Source organism: Carcharodon carcharias, chromosome 12 (assembly GCF_017639515.1).
Source record: "Carcharodon carcharias isolate sCarCar2 chromosome 12, sCarCar2.pri, whole genome shotgun sequence".
NCBI lineage: Eukaryota > Metazoa > Chordata > Chondrichthyes > Lamniformes > Lamnidae > Carcharodon > Carcharodon carcharias.
The window spans coordinates 98,307,584-98,329,270 of NC_054478.1; the positions used below are offsets into that span (position 1 = coordinate 98,307,584).

At 38.9% G+C, this 21,687-nt stretch overlaps 1 protein-coding gene across 2 annotated transcripts; it reads right to left on the reverse strand.

The window, feature by feature from the left end:
• Positions 1 to 255: 255 nt before the first annotated feature.
• On the reverse strand, positions 256 to 16,970 carry osgepl1 (O-sialoglycoprotein endopeptidase-like 1). 2 transcript variants are annotated; one of them, XM_041201107.1, is made up of 7 exons: positions 16,538 to 16,970; positions 13,703 to 14,090; positions 5,241 to 5,445; positions 4,992 to 5,140; positions 3,830 to 3,960; positions 1,602 to 1,673; positions 256 to 520 (listed from the first exon to the last, which is right to left on the reverse strand). In XM_041201107.1, exons 1-7 carry the CDS (start codon positions 16,723 to 16,725, stop codon positions 493 to 495), a joined length of 1,161 nt encoding a protein of 386 aa, XP_041057041.1. In that variant the 5' UTR covers positions 16,726 to 16,970; the 3' UTR covers positions 256 to 492. The 2 variants fall into 2 exon arrangements, with proteins under 2 accessions (XP_041057041.1, XP_041057040.1); XM_041201106.1 differs by having other exon boundaries at positions 256 to 1,182.
• Between the last annotated feature and the right edge of the window lie 4,717 nt (positions 16,971 to 21,687).

Sequence of the window (21,687 nt, forward strand, 5' to 3'; positions counted from 1 at the left end):
AAAATCCAATAACTCAGCACAGCATGGAGAATCAAATCTATAATCTTCTGGTCTGTATGAATTAGGTCTACATTAGGCTCTATTATTACTCAGTACAGCTTTAAGGAAAGCTACTCTATATACTCTATTCTACTGTCAATTTTATTTCTTTGAGCAGAGTTAGCTTGTTTGGTAGGAATCACATCACGGTGAATGGGAGTTGCTAGAGTCTTCATTTTCAGTAGGGTAATGGAAGAAATGCCAAAATAGCAGATATGAGAAAAGGATATAAATTTAATTTATACATTGATTTATCCCAAAAATCTGCTAATGGGAGATGGTTATGCAGAGCTCTTCACAAAGCATCACATTGAGGTAGTATTGTAGCATTTTTTTTGTTTTCCTTGCTTTCTTTTCACCACAATCAGCTAACAGGATAGGCTTAGAGGCCTACTTCCAAGCCTTCACCAATTATGCTCTTTAGTTGGCTGCTGAGGGTTGTCCAAAAACAATTCAGTGGCGAGTTCCCCCATCTCCTTCCCTATGAAAAAGTATAGAATATATGAGCAAGAGTAAGCCATTTGGCTCATTAAACCTGCTCAACAATTTTCTTAACCAGACCTGTTTGATTCTCCTTTTGATTTCTCCATTTCCCCTATTGACAACATACTGATGTATTCACAAACCACACACAGTTCTGTAGAATTCGTGTACATAATCTGCCACCTGAGGTTTTTTTATCCATTTAATTGTAACCTTTGAATGTCTCACTTAAAAGATTTGACTTCCTTCTTTGTAAAAATGGTGTACGAGTTTAATTTCCCTGTGTCTTCAACAAAGTGTCGTAATTACAATGAGCAATGCCACAAGGATTTTGCTAGGCTAGATTAAATACTGTTTATTTGCTCATGACTTCTTGTATATCAGAATTTTCACTCATTGAGTGAATATCCTCATTGAATTTTTGACATTTCAACTACGCACATTTTGTTAAATCAGCAATTTATAATGTTGTGTAATACAATATCCATATATTTAATTTAAAATAAAGCACAGTGGAGTTTCCTGAGTTCTGACCAATGCTTTGTTCCCTAAAGTGACACACCCCAGAGAAGCCCTATTAATCATATCTTTAATTTAAGGTAAGGAACTTTGAGGGCTGCTTTCTTGACTTGTTCTGAAAAATTAATTCCCAGAGGGGCTCTGCAAAACAAAACAAGTGACAGAAAATTAAAAATAACAGCAGTGCATTCTAATTTAATTTACTCCTGCATTTGCTTGTTTTGTAACAGTCATATTATTCAGCCACATATTTGCAACAACTTTGAACCTAATTCTTAAAAAGTGTAAGCTTCAAATGGAAAATCTATGCACATTTAAAACATGATTGACAGCATCTGTAGAGAGAGAATAACAGAGTTGACGTTTCACGTCTATATGACCCTTCTTCAGAGCTACTCAAAACGTTAACTCTGTTTCTCTTGCCATTGATGCTGTCAGACCTGCTGAATTTTTCCAACATTTTCTATTTTCATTTCAGATTTCCAGCATCCGCAGTATTTTGCTTTCCATTTAAAACATGATTGTTTTTTTTAAAACATGCTCAGAGCCTTGTTACTTACTTTGGCTCATAGCGAATTCCTTTTGGATTATGTACAATATCAACTCCTGCTCGAAGTTTCTCAATACCATTCCTAAAACACAGAAATATGGTATCAGTGTATGCATGCACCATATTAACTATTATACATGACCTGATACAAGACAAAGGATCTGTTTTCAGAATTTGTTGGATGATATAAAATAAGCACTTTATAATGAAAATGCTGATTAAATTTTTAAAATGCAATAAAATATATGTAATAGAAAGTTTAAAAACTTTTATTGATTATTGTTTTTTGTTTTAGGTCTTCCATTAGATAAAATGAATGATGTGGAATAAAATCAGTAAAAGGGTGATGAGAATATTTAACTAAATAGCCAAAGGAGTACAAGTCAGAGGAACTCATGTGTAGTCTGCTTAAATCACACGTTAAATTGTATTCCATTTTGGGCTCCAAGATACAAGGAAGACTCAGTAGGCATTGCTTGGAAGAACCACAAGACGAATAACCTGGATTCAGGTGGCTCAGTTATGAGGATAGATTGGAGAAACTTTGATTTTTATAATTATGAAAGGAGATGACTAAAAGGTGATGTTAGAGAAGCACTCAAAATAGTAAGCAGCACGGAAATTGTACAACTGGGGCACAAATTCAAATCAAAACATGACAGTAGGATAAATGGTCACATGTTCAAATTAGCATCAGATTTATTACTGATGTCAGGAAGCTATTCTTCATACATAGATTGATCAACTTGGAGAATGGACTCTAGGGGTTTGGGAATGAAGAAATAAACCCTAGAATCATTTAAAACACAGTTATATTCTGTAGTGTTGGACTGCAGGGCCATGCTGGATGAATAAATTAAGATATGCTAAATGGCTTTCCTCATTTGTACCTATTTTGTGACAGATTAAAAATATTGTCAACGAGCATTGTTAAATGTTAGTGTCAATACATTTCCTACATTAACTTTATTGAACTAATTTAAGACTAACATTTTTAATAAATAATTTATTAACATGTACACAGTTATATATATTTTATGAATTGTATATTTCAATTGCATGCAGACCTATCCACTGACACATTAGGTTTGTTTGCCTGGCTACACATATGCTGAGTACAATACATGTTTAAGGGCTAAAGTAATGATCTTGGACCTTGAGATTCATCTCAGCAAAGAGGGCAGAAACAAGGGGTTGTAAACTGTTACAGTATCACAAGACAGTCAAAGAACAGCAAGGAAAGTGGAAACTACTTATGCACCTCTGTCTTTGACTCCACCAGCTTAAACTCAGTCATCACAAGATGAATCAGACCGTATGGATTCCTCTTCTACTGCTCAGCTTCCTCTCCTACATCTGCTCATTATCAAGACTTTCTTCCATTTCCAAAATATTGCCCACTCTCGCCTCTGATCCCGCAACACTGGCAAAACTCTCATCCCTACCATCATCACCTCAAAACTCTCACTCTTCACAGGTTTATAAATGCCATAACCACCCTGCCCTGCCCTACATTTTTATCTCATCTCAAAACCACCAAAGTTACCTCAAACTCTTGGTCCTTGCTCTTCAATTCTTCCATGGTCTCACTCCACCTTTCCACAGTGATTTCTTTCTAGCCTTATGAATCATCTATACACTCTTCACTCTTTAGACATTATCTCCCAATCCTTTCACTGTTCTACTGGTGGCTGCTCATTCAGCTACAATGCTCTTGTCCTCTGGAATCTATTCCCTTTTTCAGAAACCTCCTCAGACTAAATGCCTCAATTCCTTATTTTCCTTCCTGCTGGTGTCTAGTGTCTCCTTATAAAGAATTTGTGACGTCTTTCTGTACATAAGGCTGCTATAAATTGTTGCTGACACTCTTTGAACAGAAATACACATATAAAAGCAAATTGAGGGTGTGGTGGAAACACAATACAACGGAGCAAAAAGGAGAAAAATGTGATGATTATTTCAAATGTGTTTTATCAGATGCAATAAAAACTGGTGTAGCTGGAAAGAATTGTCCAACTTACCCAGGTGAAGATCACTACCTCCTAGAGTACTACAGTTAGAGTACTACAGTTAGAGTACTACAGTTAGGCAGATGTCAAACATTTATGACCAAGAAGGAACCTTAAGGTTTGTACTTTTTGACTGACATTTTCCACAGAACAGCTACATTTAAAATGTTTACTCTAGATTTTCATTGTGTGCAATACCTCAAAGTTAAATTAACATTATTGTTCTCACCAAGCAATCATGATGCCATTGTCTGTGCAAAGTTTCGGAGGAGGGCAATGCAGTGAGAATCCATTTGCCTCAGTTACTATCTGGAGAGCTTTCCTGATGTATTCATTACTGGCTACACCCCCTGAAACCACCTGAAATGAAAGTAAGGAAAATATAAGACTAAATGTTGCACAAATGAAAATGTATACCTTTCAAAAATTGATTTCTCAGAGACAATACGATAAGTTGATTTCATATTGTGCTAACTATGGTCCTATACAATGAATATAATTTTTAATATATTTGTATGACTGGGGAAGCAGATATAGTTTGATACTGGGATTAACAATCAATGAATCCAGCGACTTAAGCTGAAGCAGTGTGAATGGTTGTGATGCCATCAAGATCAAAATCTTTCAGGGCAGGAGTTTAGTAAATGGGTGATGGTCTGACTTGGATGACCACAGTCACAATTTGAGCTGTTCCTCACGTTCCACTTGTGGAACAAGTAGCCTTGAGCTAATGCTGCCAAGAAAGCAACCGATCCCTGGCTACCGCTGCCAGTCCAAGCAGTTAAAACCACTGGAAAATAAATACAAACATAATGCTGTTTTTAAAATATCCCTTCAATTCTCCTGCCAAGAGGCTTACAGATGGATTGCTCCCAGGCCTCTTCAAAATGCTCATCTCAAATTGATCAATGCAAATTGTACAAAATCAGTACAAGTTAAACCACTTTTAAATCTGTCCCCTACCACCATGTAAAACCATTTTGCCTCTCAAAGTAGATTAGCTCTAAAAATTTTAGTTGTCGTTCTCACTAAAAGACCTTTCATAAGCACAATGGTTTTATTGAAGGTTCTCTCTTACGTTCCAAGTTATTTTTTTCCCTCTAATGAGGTCTATACATGCCCCTAATCACCATCTGAGAAAGCAGATAGGATGATGTCAGGCCCTATCAATGTCAGGGTGAAATTGGTCACTAACTGCACAAGAGCAGCCTGGGTTACTCTCTGTCTCTGACTTTCCCTCTCTGTACAGAAATGCATCGAGCATTTCTCAATAGTGCCACAGCTAAAACTGACAACTCAGCAATGGAGACTCTACAAGCACCAACTCCATAGCACCATGCCCAATGCATATTATTATCCAGTATAATATAGGTACATGACGAGATACTAACCAAGGGTGGATTTGGTTGAGGCAACAAACCTTCCTTCTTACAGAACAGAATGGCTCGATGTGTTCGCTTTGCTAGGTGAGCAGCCACTGTATGTTGTACAGCAGCAGCAATGTCATTTACACAGGACAATATCTGTCCCTCCCGGAAACCTAGTTAAAAAAATATCTAACTTTATACAGTGTACAACAGAATAATGAGTGAGGCAGTGCTATCTGTCACGTTAAGTAGGAATATAAAAGATTGGCAAACCTTCTTCCTTTTCCTTTTTGACAATTATTTGATTGACTTGATTGCGGAGACCAGAAAAGGAAAAATCACAATCCAGGTGTTGGCTCATAGGCTGCGTTAATTCAACATGTAATCGGTTTCCCATTTTAGCCAAATATTCAATGGCTTCACCCCCACTCATTGTACAGCAGGCTGGGTGATTTTTGAGTGATAATCTTCTTGCAACCTGTGAAGAAATATCTTGAATGTTTAGAACAGCTAATATCAAAAATAAATCTTACACTATTTTCTAAACCAGAAGAGCCTCATACACATGATTCATAATGTAATCATAAACGATCATAAGGCTGGGAATCTTAAACATTTGCCTCTGCTGTTCATACATTCACTTAATGTAGCCACATCAAACTATTCTTACTGTAAGATATGACACTATACCACTATTTCTCACATTTGAAAACATTTTAACGCTACTCAGAGTCATACAGATCTATTCTTTTGAGTTTACATTGTTTAAAGGATACCAATTTTTAACAATTTATAGGATAAAATTATACATACAGCAGTCTCGGCAAGAAAAAATCCAGAAGCATCTGACAAGATTTAAGTATCTTTTAATCAAACATTAACCGAAAGAAAAGGTGGGTACACTGGACTGAGTAAATAATTAATCATCAAGGGATGAAATTTCCAATTGGATTGCAAATCGGGGTGCAAAGCAAATAGCCAGAGTAAAAAGTTGAGGAAACACAGATATAAGTATGCTGAGCATGTAATTATACTACATCCAAATTTCTTCACTCTTTTACATTCGCTTGTCAATCCCTGTTACTGAACATATATCAACTCATTAACAGATCTGCTCCCAGGCTCAGAAGCCATGCGCACAAGTTTGCTACTAATATGCTGCTTCAAAGCAGATGTAAGACCGAACTCAGAATTTAGAGGTGGCAGGAAACAATCATTATTCTGGTGTTTTATTACCATTTTAGACCAATTTTTTTATTTTCACTGAAACCTGCACTGTATTTTATGTTTCAACTAATGCATTTTTATGCTATTATTGAAAAACTTTCCCAAACACATGCTCTTAAACATTTTGTGCCTTATGTGCATGTGGGACGATTAGAAGGCTTGAAACTTTAATTTGCATACTTAAATATATGTTGTGACTTTGACACTTTCCTGAGGACCCAATTGTTTACAAACATTTCTGCTTAACTATGCTTATTTTCATACAATAGTCAGATTTGCAAGAAATTTGGATGCAAATAGACATCAATGGAGTGGGAGTAAGTTCAGGTGCAACTTTCTGATTACACATACAAATATACAAATTAGGAACAGGAGGAGGCCACTTAGCCCCTCAAGCCTACTCCACCATTCAATAAGATCATGGCTGATCTGACGGTAACCTAAACTCCATGTTCCCATCCATCCCTGATCACCTTTTAACCCCTTGCTTATCAAGGTGAGTTTGGTGACTGAGGGAATTTAAGGGTTAATTTCTATCTAAAGTCTAGTCTTTCTTTAATTTAGTAATTAACTAAAAGTTGCTGTTTGGGTTGGAAGAAGATGAGCTTTAAAACAGGGTTTATGCAGGCTCTGCTTGCAGCTACAACTAGTTAATTAAATAACTGGCTTAAACAGGTTTTAAGAGGCTAGATTCAGAGAGTATAAAAACAGGCCATCTTACAGTGCTGACTTTGTCTGCAGTAGAGTGCTTAAGTTGGAGGTTAGTGACTGAGAGAGTTCAATGAGGAGGGAACGAGGTGATCCTTTGAGTACCATGAATACGGTCGGGTAAGTATTTACTACCTTTATTGTTTATAGTTTTTAAGGTCTTGTTTTGTGGTTCATCGTTTGTAAGGCTATATTCTGTAACAACGGGGAGCAGAGAAGAAGGGTCCTAGAGTAATTCATATTATTTGACATTCAATATCTTCCAAAAGGTTTAATTTAATTTAAAGGGGTAAGTCATGGCAGGAGAGCGCAAAGCCGTGGTGTGCTCCTCCTGCTCTATGTGGGAAGCCAGGAACATTTCCAGTGCCCGGGGCCAGCTGCAGCTCCTGGAAGCCCACGTTTCGGTGTTGGAGCAGCAGCTGGGGACACTGTGGAGCATCCGCGAGGCAGAGAGTATCGTGGATAGCACGTATAGAGAGGTAGTCACACCGCAGACTAAGAGTCCACAGGCAGAAAGGGAACAGGTGACCACCAGGGAGAGCAAGAGGACTAGGCAGGCAGTGCAGGAATCTCCTGTGGTTATTCCCCTGCAAAGCAGATATACCACTTTGGATATTGTTGAGGGGAATGGCCTCTCAGGGCAAAGCAGCAACAGCCAAATTTATTGCACCACAGTTGGCTCTGCTGCACGGGGAGGAATAACGTGTGGGAATTCAATAGTTATAGGGGATTCAATTGTAAGGGGAATAGAAAGGCGTTTCTGTGGTCGCAAACAAGACTCCAGGATGGTATGTTGTCTCCCTGGTGCTAGGGTCAAGGGTGTCTCAGAGCTGCTACATGACATTCTGAAGGGGGAGGGTGAACAGCCAGTGGTTGTGGTACACAATGGTACAAACAACATAGGTAAAAAAGGGGATGAGTTCCTAAAAGCAGAATATAGGGAGTTAGGAAATAAGTTGAAAAGTAGGACCTCAAAGGTAGTGATCTCAGGATTACTACCACTGCCAAGCCACTAGTCAGAGTAGAAATAGCAGGATATATCGGATGAATATGTGCTAGAAGAGATGGTGTGAGGGGGAGGGTTTCAGATTCCTGGGGCATTGGGACCAGTTCTGGGGGAGGTGGGACCAGTACAAACTGGACGGGTTACACCTGGGCAGGACCGGGACTGATGTTCTAGGGGGACTATTTGCTAGAGTGGTTGGGGAGGATTTAAACTAAAATGGCAGGGGGATGGGAACCTAGGCAAGGAGTCAGAGGAGGGGGAATCAAGGACAAGAACAAAAGACAGAAAGGGGGATAAGAAAAGTGATAGGCAGATAAATCAATGGCAAGAATCAAACAGGGCCTCAGTGAAAAATAGTGGGAATGAGACAAGTAATGTTAAAGAGACAAGCTTTAAGGCTTTGTGCCCTAACGCGAGGAGCATTCGCAATAAAGTGGATGAATTAACCACGCAAATAGATGTAAACAAGTATGAGATAGTTGGGATTAGGGAGAGATGGCTGCAGGGTGACCAGGGATGGGAACTGAACATCCAGGGGTATTCAGTATTCAGGAAGGACAGACAAAAAAAGAAAAGGTGGTGGAGTTGCTTTGCTGGTTAAAGAGGAAATTAACACAATAGTGAGAAAAGATATTAGTTCCGACGATGTGGAATCTGTATGGGTAGAGCTGAGAAACAGTAAGGGGCAAAAAACGTTAGTGGGGGTTGTATAGAGACCCCCAAACTGTAGTGGTGATGTTGGGAATGGCATTAAACAGGAAATCAGAGATGCATGCAATAAAGGAACATCTGTAATTATGGGTGACTTTAATCTGCATATAGATTGGGCAAATCAAAATAGAAACAATACCGTATAGGAGGAATTCCTGGAGTGTTTTCTAGACCAATACGTTGAGGAACCCACTGTAGAACAGGCCATCCTAGACTGGGTATTGTGTACTGAGAAAGGAATAACTGGCAACCTAGTTGTGGAAGGCCCCTTGGAGATGAGCGACCATAATATGGGAGAATTCTTCATCAAGAAGGAGAGTGACATAGTTGATTCTGAGACTAGGGTCCTGAATCTTAATAAAGGAAACTACGTTGAAATGAGGTGCGAGTTGGCTATGATGGATTGGGAAACGTTACTTAAAGGGATGATGGTGGATAGGCAATAGCAAACTTTCAAAGAGCGCATGGGTGAACTGCAACAATTGTTTATTCCTGTTTGGCACAAAAGTAAAACAGGAAAGGTGGCCAAACCATGGCTTACAAGGGAAATTAAAAATAGTATTAGATCCAAGGAAGAGGCATACAAATTAGCCAGAAAAAAACAACAGACCTGAGGATTGGGAGCAGTTTAGAATTCAGCAAAGGAGGACCAAGGGATTGATTAAGATGGGGAAAATAGAGTACGAAAGTAAGCTTGCGGGGAACATAAAAACTGACTGTAAAAGTTTCTATAGGTATGTGAAGAGAAAAGGATTGTTGAAGATAAATGTAGGTCCCTTACAGTCGGAAACATGGGAATTTATAACGGAGAACAAAGAAATGACTGACCAACTAAATACATACTTTGGTTCTGTCTTCACAAAGGAGGACACAAATAACATACAAGAAATGTTGGGGAACACAGGGTTTAGTGAGAGAGAGGAACTGAAAGAAATCAGTATTAGTAGGGAAATGGTGTTGGGGAAATTGATGAGATTGAAGGCCGATAAATCCCCAGGGCCTGATAATCTACATCCCAGAGTACTTAAGGAAGTGGCCCTAGAAATAGTGGATACATTGGTGGTCATCTTCCGAGATTCTATAGACTCTGGAACAGTTCCTACAGATTGGAGGGTAGCTAATGTAACCCCACTATTTAAAAAGGGAGGCAGAGAGAAAACAGGTAATTATAGACCAGTCCGCCTGACATCGATAGTGGGGGGAAAATTCTATAGTCCATTTTAAAAGATTTAATAGCTGAGCACTTGGAAAACAGTGGCAGAATTGGACAGTCAGCATGGATTTACAAAAGGAAAATCGTACTTGACAAATCTACTGGAATTTTTCAAGGATGTAACTAGTAGAGTTGATGAGGGGGAGCCAGTGGATGTGGTTTATTTGGACTTTCAGAAGGCTTTTGACAAAGTCCCACATGAGAGGTTAGCGTGTAAAATTAAAGCACATGGGATTGGGGGTAGTGTATTGAGACGGATAGAAAACTGGTTGGCAGACAGGAAACAAAGAGTAGGAATAAACGGGTCTTTTTCTGAATGGCAGGCAGTGACTAGAGGGTACCGCAGGGATTGTGCTGGGACCTCAGCTATTCACAATATATATTAATGATTTAATGAGGGAACTAAATGTAATATCTCCAAATTTGCAGATGACACAAAGCTGGGTGGGAGAGTGAGCTGTGAGGAGGATGCAGAGATTCTTCAGTGTGATTTGGACAAGCTGAGTGGGTGGACAAATGCATGGCAAATGTAGTATAATGTGGATAAATGTGAGGTTATCCACTTTGGTATCAAAAACAGGAAGGCAGATTATTATCTGAATGGCTATAAATTGAGAGAGGGGAATGTGCAACGACCAACTGGGTGTCCTTGTACACCAGTCACTAAAGGTAAGCATGCAGGTGCAGCAGGCGGTAAAGAAGACAAATGGTATGTTGGCCTTCATAGCCAGAGGATTCGAGTAAAGGAGCAGGGATGTCTTGCTGCAATTATACAGGGCCTTGCTGAGACCACACCTGGCATATTGTGTGCAGTTTAGGTCTCCTCATCTGAGGAAGGATGTTCTTGCTATAAAGGGAGTGCAGCGAAGGTTTACCAGACTGATTCCTGGGATGGCGGGACTGACATATGAGGAGAGATTGAGTCGATTAGGATTATATTCGCTGGAGTTCAGAAGAATGAGGGGGGATCTCATTGAAACCTATAAAATTCTAACAGGACTAGACAGGGTAGATGCAGGAAAGATGTTCCCGATAGATAGGGAGCCCAGAACCAGGGTCACAGTCTGAGTTAGGACTGAGATGAGGAGAAATTTCTTAACCCAGAGAGTGGTGAGCCTGTGGAATTCGCTACCATAGAAAGTGGTTCAGACCAAAAACCTTGTATGTTTTCAAGAAGGAGTGAGATATAGCTCTTGGGGCGAAAAGGGATCAAAGGATATGGGGAGAAAGCGGGAGCAGGCTATTGAGTTGGATGATCAGCCATGATCATAATGAATGATGGAGCAGGCTCTAAGGGTCAAATGGCCTACTCCTGCTCTTATTTTCTATGTAAGAATCTATTCACCTCTTCCTTAAAAAAAGTTCAAAGACTCTGCTTCCACCAACTTTTGAGGAAGTGTCCCAAAAACTAGCTACCCTCAGAGAAGAAAATTCTCTCACCTCTGTCTTAAATGAGTGACCCCTTATTTTTAAACAATGACTCCAAGTTCTAGATTCTCCCACAAGAGGAAACATCCTCTCCACATCCACCCTGTCAAGACCCCTCAGGATCTTATATGTTTCAATCAAGTCACCTCTTACTCTTCGACATTTCAGTGGATACGAGCCTAATCAGTCCAATCTTTCCTCATAAGACATTCTGCCCACTCCAGGTATTAGTCTGGTAAACCTTCTCTGAACTGTTTCTAATGCATTTACATCTTTCTTTAAAAAAGGAGACCAGTACTGTACACAATACTCCAGCTTTGGTCTCACCAGTGCCCCGTACAACTGAAGCATAACTTCTCTGCTTTTCTAATCAATTCCCCTCAAATAATTGATAGCATTCTATTAGCTTTCCTAATTACTTGCATTCTAGCCTTTTGTGATTCATGCACTCAGACACCCAGATCCCTTTGAATCTGAGAGCTCTGCAATCTCTCACCATTTAGATAATAAGCTTCTCTTTTATTCTTCCTGCCAAAATGAACAATTTCACATTTTCCCATTTTACATTCTAGTTGCCAGTTATTTGCCCACTCACTTAACCTATCTATGTCCCTTTGTAGCCTTCTTATGTCCTCTTCAGGATTTACTTTCCTACCTATCTTTGTGTCGTCAGCAAATTTAGCTACCATTCCTTCGGTCCCTTCGTCCAAGTCATTTATATAAATTGTAAAAAGTTGAAGCCCGAGCACTAATCCCTGTGGCACACCACTCGTCACATCCTACCAACCAGAAAAATACCCATTTTTGCCAACCCTCTGCTTCCTGTTAGCAAGCCAATCTTCTATCCCTGCCAATCCGTTACCCCCTACACCATTAGCTTTTATTTTCCTGAATTAACCTTTGATGTGGCACTTTATCAAATGCCTTCTGGAAATCTAAGTAGAGTACATCCACTGATTCCCCTTTATCCACAGCACATGTGACTCGTTCAAAGTTCTCCAATAAATTGGTTAAACGTAATTTCCCTTTCACATTACCATGTTGATTCTGCCTGATTGCCTTGAATTTTTCTAAGTGCTCTGCTATAACATCTTTAATAATAGCTTCTAATATTTTCCCTATGACAGATGTTAGGCTAACTGGCCTGTACTTTGCTGCTTTCTGTCTCCCTCCCTTTTTGAATAAAGAGTTACATTTGCTATTTTCCAATCTAATGAAACCTTCACCAAATCGAGGGAATTTTGGAAAATTAAAACCAATGCATCAACTATCTCACTAGCCACTTCTTTCAAAACCTCAGGGTGAAGTCCATCGGACCCGGGGATTTGTCAGCCCACAGTCCTAACAATTTGCTCAAAACCACTTCCCCGGTGATTGTAATTTTTCCTGAGATCCCCCTCCCTTCCACTTTCTGATTTACAGCTATTTCCAGGGTGTTACTTGTGTCCTCTTTAGTGAAGACTGAAGCAAAACACCTGTTTAATTCATCTGCCATATTCCTACTTTCCATTATCAATTCCCCAGATGCACTTTCTATAGGATCAATTCTCACTATAATTCTTTTCTTACTTAAATATCTATAGAAACTTACTATATGTCTTTATATTACTAGCTAGTTTACAAGAGATTCCACCCACTACACTTAGATTTAATACATAATGTAGTATAAAAGGTTAATACCTATTATGCTAATAGCCAGTGAGCATCATCAGCGGTGTCACATCACATGTAACTGGAGACTGAGGGAAGAAGGTTCTAATGGAGTTCTGCTAAAGTATATCTCTATAAATTACAAATAAATGTTCACTTGTTGGCAACAGCATTTAACACATCCAGAGCCTGGTTGTGATATTGATACACATGTCTGAACTGATGATTCTGCAATAATTAAATACATAAGTTTAAAATTACTTTCATTGCCATCTAGTTTATACAACAATAAATCCAAAAATTATATAAATGTGAACTCAGCTTGCATTGCCCAAGAGTTGAAAAGTTCTAATTAGCCAATGTAGTAAAACACTGAAAATTTGAGGTAGCCAAATTTAAAATATTTATAATGAACTAATAATGTGCATAAGTCTTGGCATATTCTCCTACAGCATATTTTTTATTAAAGTTGCTGAATTCAAGTTATCTGATAACTCAAGTTCTGGTACAAAATTCCTATTTTGCTGTGTTATTTGCATCATGAAATTTAAATGAATGGATAATTCACATTCTTTTAGAGCAAAATGATTGAATGATCAGCAAATAGCACATTAACTGATTTTTGCTTTAAGCTGAAGTTTAAAATGTAATATTACAATATTTTGTTCCCGATCCTTAGATTCTCAGACATAGTTTGTGCAATCGGTTAGGGATAAACAAAAGTTTAAATGTTACTGGAGCAAAGCCCTGCTGTTGTTCACTGCTGATTTTAAAACTCCCCTCTGTAGATACCTTGTCTAATGTGTCTCCAGGGGCTTCATCCAACGTCTGTCCGAGAAGAAGAAAGTCAGAGACACCACGGGCAATGGCCAGCAAACTGTGGCCACCAGAAACCAAGAGGACTAGGAAGGGAAATTCCACCAAGTGCAGCATTCTAACAGTCAATGCATGTGCCTCCATGTGATGAATTGGAATAAAGGGTTTCTTATATTGCTCTATTAGTTTTAAGCTGTACTCTAGACCCACTTGCAAGCTTAACGCAAGTCCTGGTTTTACGGTAGTTGCTATTGCTGTTAGTTCACAAGGAGAGATTCCACTATTATCTACAGCTTCTTGCACCACTTTTTCAATGTGTTCTTTGTGTAGCTTTTGAGCTACTGTTGGAATTATCCCACCTGCCCTAAAGCAAAACAAAATTAAGCTATTAAAATCTTCAAACTATCTCTGATTTATGAATTGATAAAATACTTTCAAACAATATTCTCTTTTTGCAACAAAACATCTATGACATGCAAATTTAAATAACTTGTATTGTTTAATTAACATTTATAAAAAGGAATATAGCAATTGAGTACTTCAAATATGTCATAAGTTTGAGTCAACTGCTACAGTTCTAATAAATTCCAAAACAAGAAAAATAGTCTACATTTCAGCGAAGAAAAATCAGCTCTGTATTTAGAATACCGTCTGATCATGGAACAATCAGAAGGAAATCTGTGACTCGCAAAAGGCTAGTATGCAAGTACTGCAATTAATTAGGAAAGTTAATAGAATGCTATCATTTATTGTGAGGGGAATTGAATACAAAAGTAGGGAGGTTATGCTTCAGTTATACAGGGCACTAGTGCAACCATATCTGGAGTAGTGGTCACCTTATTTAAGAAAGGTTGTAAATGTGTTGCAGTTCAGAGAAGGTTTACCAGACTAATACCTGGAATGGGCTGGTTGTCTTATGAGGAAAGGTTGGATGGGTTAGACTTGTATCCAGAGAGTTTAGAACAGTAATTAGCGACTTGATTGAAGTGTATAAGATCCTGAGGGGTCTTGACAGGATGGATGTAGAGAAGATGTTTCCTCTTGTGGGAGAATCTAGAACTAGGAGTCACTGTTTAAAAATAAGGGGTCACCCATTTAAAATGGAGATGAGAATTTTTTTTATCTCAGAAGGTCGTGAGTCTTTGGAATTCTCTTCCTGAAAAGGTGGTGGAAGCAGAGTCTTTGACTATTTTTAAGGCAGAGGTGGATAGATTCTTGGAAGCAAGGGGGTGATAGGTTATCAGGGATAGGCAGAATGCAGATTTGAGGTTACTATTCGTCAGGAAGATATAATAATGTTATTGGAATTTATTGCAAAATAGTGTCTGTGTGTGTGTGTGTGTGTGTGTGTGTGTGTGTGAGATTTAACTGGATTAAAGGCAGCTGGTCTAAAGGCTTTGATGTATTAGAAGATGAGCTAGGTTTGAAATGTTAAGTAGGTAAATACGGGGGAAGTTTGGAGTGTACAGTGTAAAAAGATATTTGCATTTTTAAATAAACCAGACTAGCTTGTTTTCAAAGGAGGGGTGAAATGTGTCACCTAGCCAGGTGAAATTCAGAAACAGTGTTTATTTTTCCCAAAGATTACTGGTAAAATTGGTACTATGATCATTTTTTATGATCAGGGAGATAAAGTCCAAAGACATAGTAAAACAATGGGAATTTGCATTCAAAGGGGAAAATATGTATAAAGGAAAGAAGGATGTGTATAAAGGCAGGCATTTTAAGATCTAAGAAGTGTGAAAACCCTTCAGCAACTACACCTCACACTGCTGTCTACAACGAACTGAAGTTAAGGAAACTCACTTTGAATTGGATTGTTCAGGGTATCTTGTGTCTTTGCCTGGGTCTTTTAAAATCCATGTGTCTTACTGTTGCCTTAACGGAGATGTAACTGGGAGTCAGATTAATTAGAGGATTTATAAGTTATTATAGTAGTAATTTGTTGATATATGTATGTACTTAAAACCATTTCTCTTATTAATAAATGTTTAATCTAGTTTCATAAAAAATCTATATGGCTCGGTGGTCTTTTTACTACCGCATTCAAAGCCTGCACCTTGAAACATACAAATTGAAAAATAGTTGCGGCAGTTGTCTCATGTTTCCCTCTGGGATTTAAACAGCACAGCATTTACAATTGACAGTACCCATAACACTGTCAGATCAGCCATGATCTTATTGAATGATGGAGCAGGCTTGAGGGGCCGAATGGCCTACCCCTGCTCCTTGTTCGTCTGTTTCGTATGTTTGACTCAGACTCTCCCAGTTAAAGTAGTTGCAATCATGGCCTTTTGATTATCACAAATTATCATTTTCATCTTCATGCACAAGAAGAAAACCAGAATTCTTTAAAAATTTACCCACAGACTTATTTTAAAGAACTTTGCATACATTATGAGATATCCTTAAAACAATCAGAAAATGAAATTCCTTTGCCACAATGGGATGAATATTTTGATAAAGCAGAATAGGGAAGGTAATCCACAGCAGTAAAAATAATTATTAATTAAAAGTAATATTCATACAGGTTCCTCTTGTTTAAAACAATTTAGAATTGGTTTACTTATGTGTCAAATGGAACATAATGTTGGTAATGGTGCCCAAAAACGTGGCATTGTAAGATTTTGTCAGTGACCACACTAGGGACAAATATGTTATCAACCATATAGATGTCAAAATAATTAAGGGAGTTAATGTATTAAAGTTCATTTAAAACAATGTGCTCCACGCTCGCCGCCCCCACCCCCACCCTAAGCAGAAGCTTTACTTTTAATTACTAGTGAAAGCATCTTCATTAGGAATACCTACTTGAGATGAGTTCCTTTCTGAGAATATAAGGCTTCTCCCAAGATATTCCCTGTTTCGTCTACCACAGCCGCTCCAGTGTCATCGCAGCTGGTCTCTATGCCCAGCACCAGTCTGGGCTTGCACCGAGTAAGGAGCCTGGCACCGGGGACACAGCTCAGGGCGCGAGAGCGGAGACAATGTGTCACCATGGCAACGCCGGCCGCCGCCGCGTTCTATCGAGCTGCCAGAGCGCGGGGAAAGAGGCTTGAGCCCGGGTAACAATTGTCCAAAGTAAATACACCAGATTCTGCTGAGAGAAGCTTGGACTTCCGAGTCCGAGTCCTGTTACACCATGCGCACTTTAATTTTAGCACCGCCAAACAGAAGTACCCATCAGATTAACAAAAACCCGGGAAACATTTTCTCCTAAAACTGACAGAGGGAGGTTGGGGTTTTCTGTGTCACAAATATTTTTTTCCCAGTTCCACGAGGAGCGCAATTATAATTCCGGCCTTTGAAACGTTCCGCCTCGCAATTAAATTGTTCTTCACAATTTCGAACTGTCACATTCTGCTCAAACGGGTGTCCAAATGTCTCCAATAGCGGATATTCTAAAATTAGAACTTGATAATTAGGCTGCATCAAATAGGATGTTCATTATCAATCGAACAGTGGAACATTTAGATGGTGAAAATCTGAAATAAAAACAGAAAATGCTGGAAGTACTCAGGTTAGCATCTGTGGCGAGAGAAACAGTTGGGACTGTTCTGTTTTTTTAAGGGATTGTCCCGTACTTGGACTGTTTTCCCAATGGACACCTTTCTCCCTTATTTATGGGAGCCTGGGAGTTTCTTCTTTGCTTCTTTGTTTTTTTTTCTGTGATATCTTTACAGGACAGAAAGAGACTATGTACAGCACATGGAGTTCAAAGTAGCCAAACTGAAAACTAGTTTATTCTGGTTTGATTATTTATATATATACACACACATATATACACAAATGGTATAAGGGTGCTATCGATCATGCCCACTGTGGCATTTGGGGGAGTTACGTTCAACCTTCCCACCCAAGTGTCCCTTACTTTATTTCATAACAGCTGGCTTTCATCTCTAACTTTTCCAAATTCTGATGAAAGGTCATTTCAACCTGAAATGTCACCTCTCCACAGATGTTACCATAATCTGCTGAGTATTTCCAGCACTTTTTGTTATTGTTAATAATCAATCTCTAATTTCTGGAATGTTTGACAAATGACAGAAACTCCAGGAACAGGAGTAGGCCATTTAGCCCACAAGCCTATTCCATTATTTAATAAGATCACAGCTGACCTGTGTTCTAATATTCCCTGCCCTTGCCCCAAATCCCTTACTACCATTGGCTAACAAAAATCTATCAATCTCAGGTTTAAAACTAAAAATGAATCCAGCATTAAATACCATTTGTGAGAAAGAGTTCCAATTCTACCATGTTGCATGAAAGGTCTGGTTCTAAATTTTTTGACCATGTCTTAGACTCCCCAACTAACAGAAATAAGTTCTCCTAGTCTGACCCATCGGTTCCCCTTAATACCTTGAAAATTTTCATCAAATCACCTCTTAACATTCTAAATTCAGGAAATATACTAGTTTATTTAATATTTCCTACGTCTTAGTCTTTGGAGTCCAGGTATCATTCTAGTAAATCTACTCTGCACTCCCTCTAAGGCCAATATATCCTTCCTAATGTCTGTGCTCAGAACTGCTTGCGGTACTCCAGGTGTGTTCTAACCAGGGCTTTCTATGACTTCTAGAACCTTGCATTTTATTTCTTTAGATATAAAGGCCAGCATTCAATTAAAATTTTGATTATTTTTCTGTACCTGTTCATGACACTTTAATGATCTGTAAATCTGAATCCTCAAGTCGCTTTGCACCTTCACCGTTTCTATCTTTTTACCATGTAGAAAGTACCCTGTTTTACCCTTTTTAGGTCCAAAGTGGATGGCCTCACATTTGCCTACTTTGAAATCCATTTGCCACAGTTTTGCCCCTTTCTATCAGTATCTCTTTATAATTCAACACTTCCATCCAAGTTGCTTACAATACGACTTACCTTTGTGCCATTGGCTTTCTATCCCATCATCTCAGTCATTAGTAAATACAGTGAATTGGTGAGGCCCCAGTGCATATCCTTATGGGGACACACGTCTGCCAATTAGAAATCCACCCTATTCCTACTCTCTGTCTCCTTCACTCAGCCAATTTCTTAACCAGGTCAATAATTTGAGTTAAATTCCATGAGTTTCAACTCTAGCTAACGGTATCTTATGAGACACTTCATCAAATGTCTTCTGGAAGTTCATATAAATAACATACATTGAAATCCATCTCTCCACTATTTTAGTCACCTTTTCAAAAAGTTCAAATAGATTCGTCAGGCATGACCAACCCTTCACAAAAACCAAGCAGGCTCTTTCTGATCAGCTGAAATTTTTCAAGGTGTTCAGTCATGCTATCCTTAATTATAGGCTCTTGCAATTTCTTGACAACACTGTCAGGCTAACTCATTTATGAGTCACTGGTTTCCCTCAATCTTCTTTCTTAAATGGAGGGTGGAGGAGGCTATTTAAGATAGCATCGGTTGAAAATTGAGTCATCTGGATTCCCAAACCTCATGCCTTGGATGGTAGTCTCCCAGAGTGGGAGGTTGGTCTCTCAGGCACTACTGTTGGCGATTTGGGAGGAATGATCATTGTGCTGCTCTCTGCTGGTTTCCTTTATAATTGGAAAGTACTGCTTCATTGCTGGTCACAAGAATGATGGGAGCAGGCAGCAAAAATCACCCGGAAACTCTGTGTTTCATGAGAGAGCAACACAAACTGGGCGAGTGAGACAGAAACACAAACTGGGGATGTTGAGACAGAGAGAAACACAAGTTGAGGTTGGGAGCAGTGAAACACAAACTGGGCAAGAGAGAAAGATACAAGCTGGCAAAGGGAGAAAAAAATTGGAGGCGAGGAAGCTCATGGTAGCTCATGATGTGTGTTACATAAAATTATTGAGAATGTACAGCTCAGAAACAGGCCATTTGGCAAAGTTGATCCATGGTATTGTTTATGCTCCACATGAGCCTCCTCCTCCCCGTCTTCATCTAACCCTATTGTTATAACCTTCTAGTATTGTTGGAACTACGCAGTGGCACCAACAGCCCCTGAAAAGGGAAGAAATGGGTTAACAGTTCAGTTAGGAGTCCACTGACACCCTTTCTCTTTCTATTGTGTATTTCCAACATTTTCTGTTGTTTCAGATTCCTAGCATTTACAAACTTTCTATTCACCTCTTTCTTGGTATCAGCACTGCATGATAGAAAACCAATTCATGTAACGCACTGACAAAATGTTCTCTCATCCTCTGCAGTTCCTTAAGAACAAAGCGTGTCCTGGGTTTAGAGATAGATAACCTATCTGGAATTACCTCAGCTTCTAAAAATGCACTGGAAAACTAGAGCTAGTATTAGCTTTCAGCTGTCTCAGCCAATCATTGGAAGTTCTTTGCTGAACTTCACTACTTTTCTCCCAGCCATTGAGACCCTTTTCAATGTTCCTCCTGATCCTGCTTTTTATTCCTGTGAAGCCCTTGGGTATATTCCCTACATTACTTCATTTCATGCCATTACATAAATGTAAGTGTTCGGTGTATTAACACAAACTAGGACTGAAATATTTTCCTTTCAGCAAACACACGCACACTTGCCGACACACACACAAATACACAAACACAAAAACACACACACACTTGCACAGATGCACATACACACACATACATTCACAAGTCGGATGCCCTTGCTCATATACAGACAGTCACACCCACACACTCACATACACACTTCCACACACACTCACTCCCACATACAGTCTCACATGCATACACACACTCTTTCACTCACACACGTACATCCACACTCACAGACAACCACTCATGCATAACAGGGCTACAGTAGTAGTTTTATTACTTACTCATTCACAGGATGTGGATGTCACTGACATTTGTTGCCCATCCCTAATTGCTCTTGAGAAGGTGGTTGGTGCCTTATTGAACTGCTACAATCCATGTGATGTAGAGACACCCATGGCGCTGTTAGGAAGGGAATTCCAGGATTTTAACTGGACTAATAAATTAGATAGTGCAAGCAAAACTAACCATGCTAGTTGGAGAATTTGAATTCAGTTTTTAAAACACTTCAAATAAAATCTGGTATTAGCTAGCATATTAAAGCTAGTTCACTAATGTATTTTAGAGAGGAAAGTTGTTGTCCTTCTCCAGTCTGGGCTATATGTGATTTATGTTCCTTTGTTGTTGCTGAGTCAAAATCCTAAAATTCCTGACTTAACAGTATTGTGTGAGCACCCATATAGACTACAGTGGTTGTAGTATATTATGTCTTATTATTGTCCACCTGATGTGCATAAACTGGTAGATATGTGGCCCCATCCACCATACCAAAAGAGCAGTGATAACCTCAAACTGGAAAAGTAGTTAGCAAAGATCTTGCCCATGGTTTTTAAACAAAATCACGTCATGGTTGTTTAATTTTTAAAATCATAGTTATTCCTGATTTACTTTAATTTAAGATTGAGATTCATATCGGGTTTCAAAAGTAAAGGATCTTGATTAACTTTTTGAGTTCTATCATTCAGTTTATGTGAAATCCTATGGTTTGGAACTGAGCCTAGTTAAGCCAAGAGTGAGGGATTGGATTCCTTTTGCAGGCCTACGTGTCAGCTCACAGAACACTGGCAGGAAACACAATATCATCTGACAAATCATGTTCACATATTGGCACAGGCTTATCATTAGCAGTTCAGGAGCATGCAGCTACATTTGACTGGAAACCTGGCCATGTGTAACTGAACCTACTTCACTGCAAAGGGTTATAATCAAAATGTTATTTTTGGGACGGCGGTGGGAGGGGTTGGCTCATTATCAAAGCCTTGCCTGATTCATCAGTGGAAAACTAAACTATCCATCAAATGGTAGAGCTCAGTCTGAGTAATTGACAAAGATGTTGCTTTTGGTTTTAAAGCAAGATTACATCTGGAACATTGACTAAAAATCAAGAGTTGTCTATTTTGTACTTTAATTGAAGAACAAGATATGTTTCATGTAATCTTTTAATAGTCTTTGTAAAGGAGA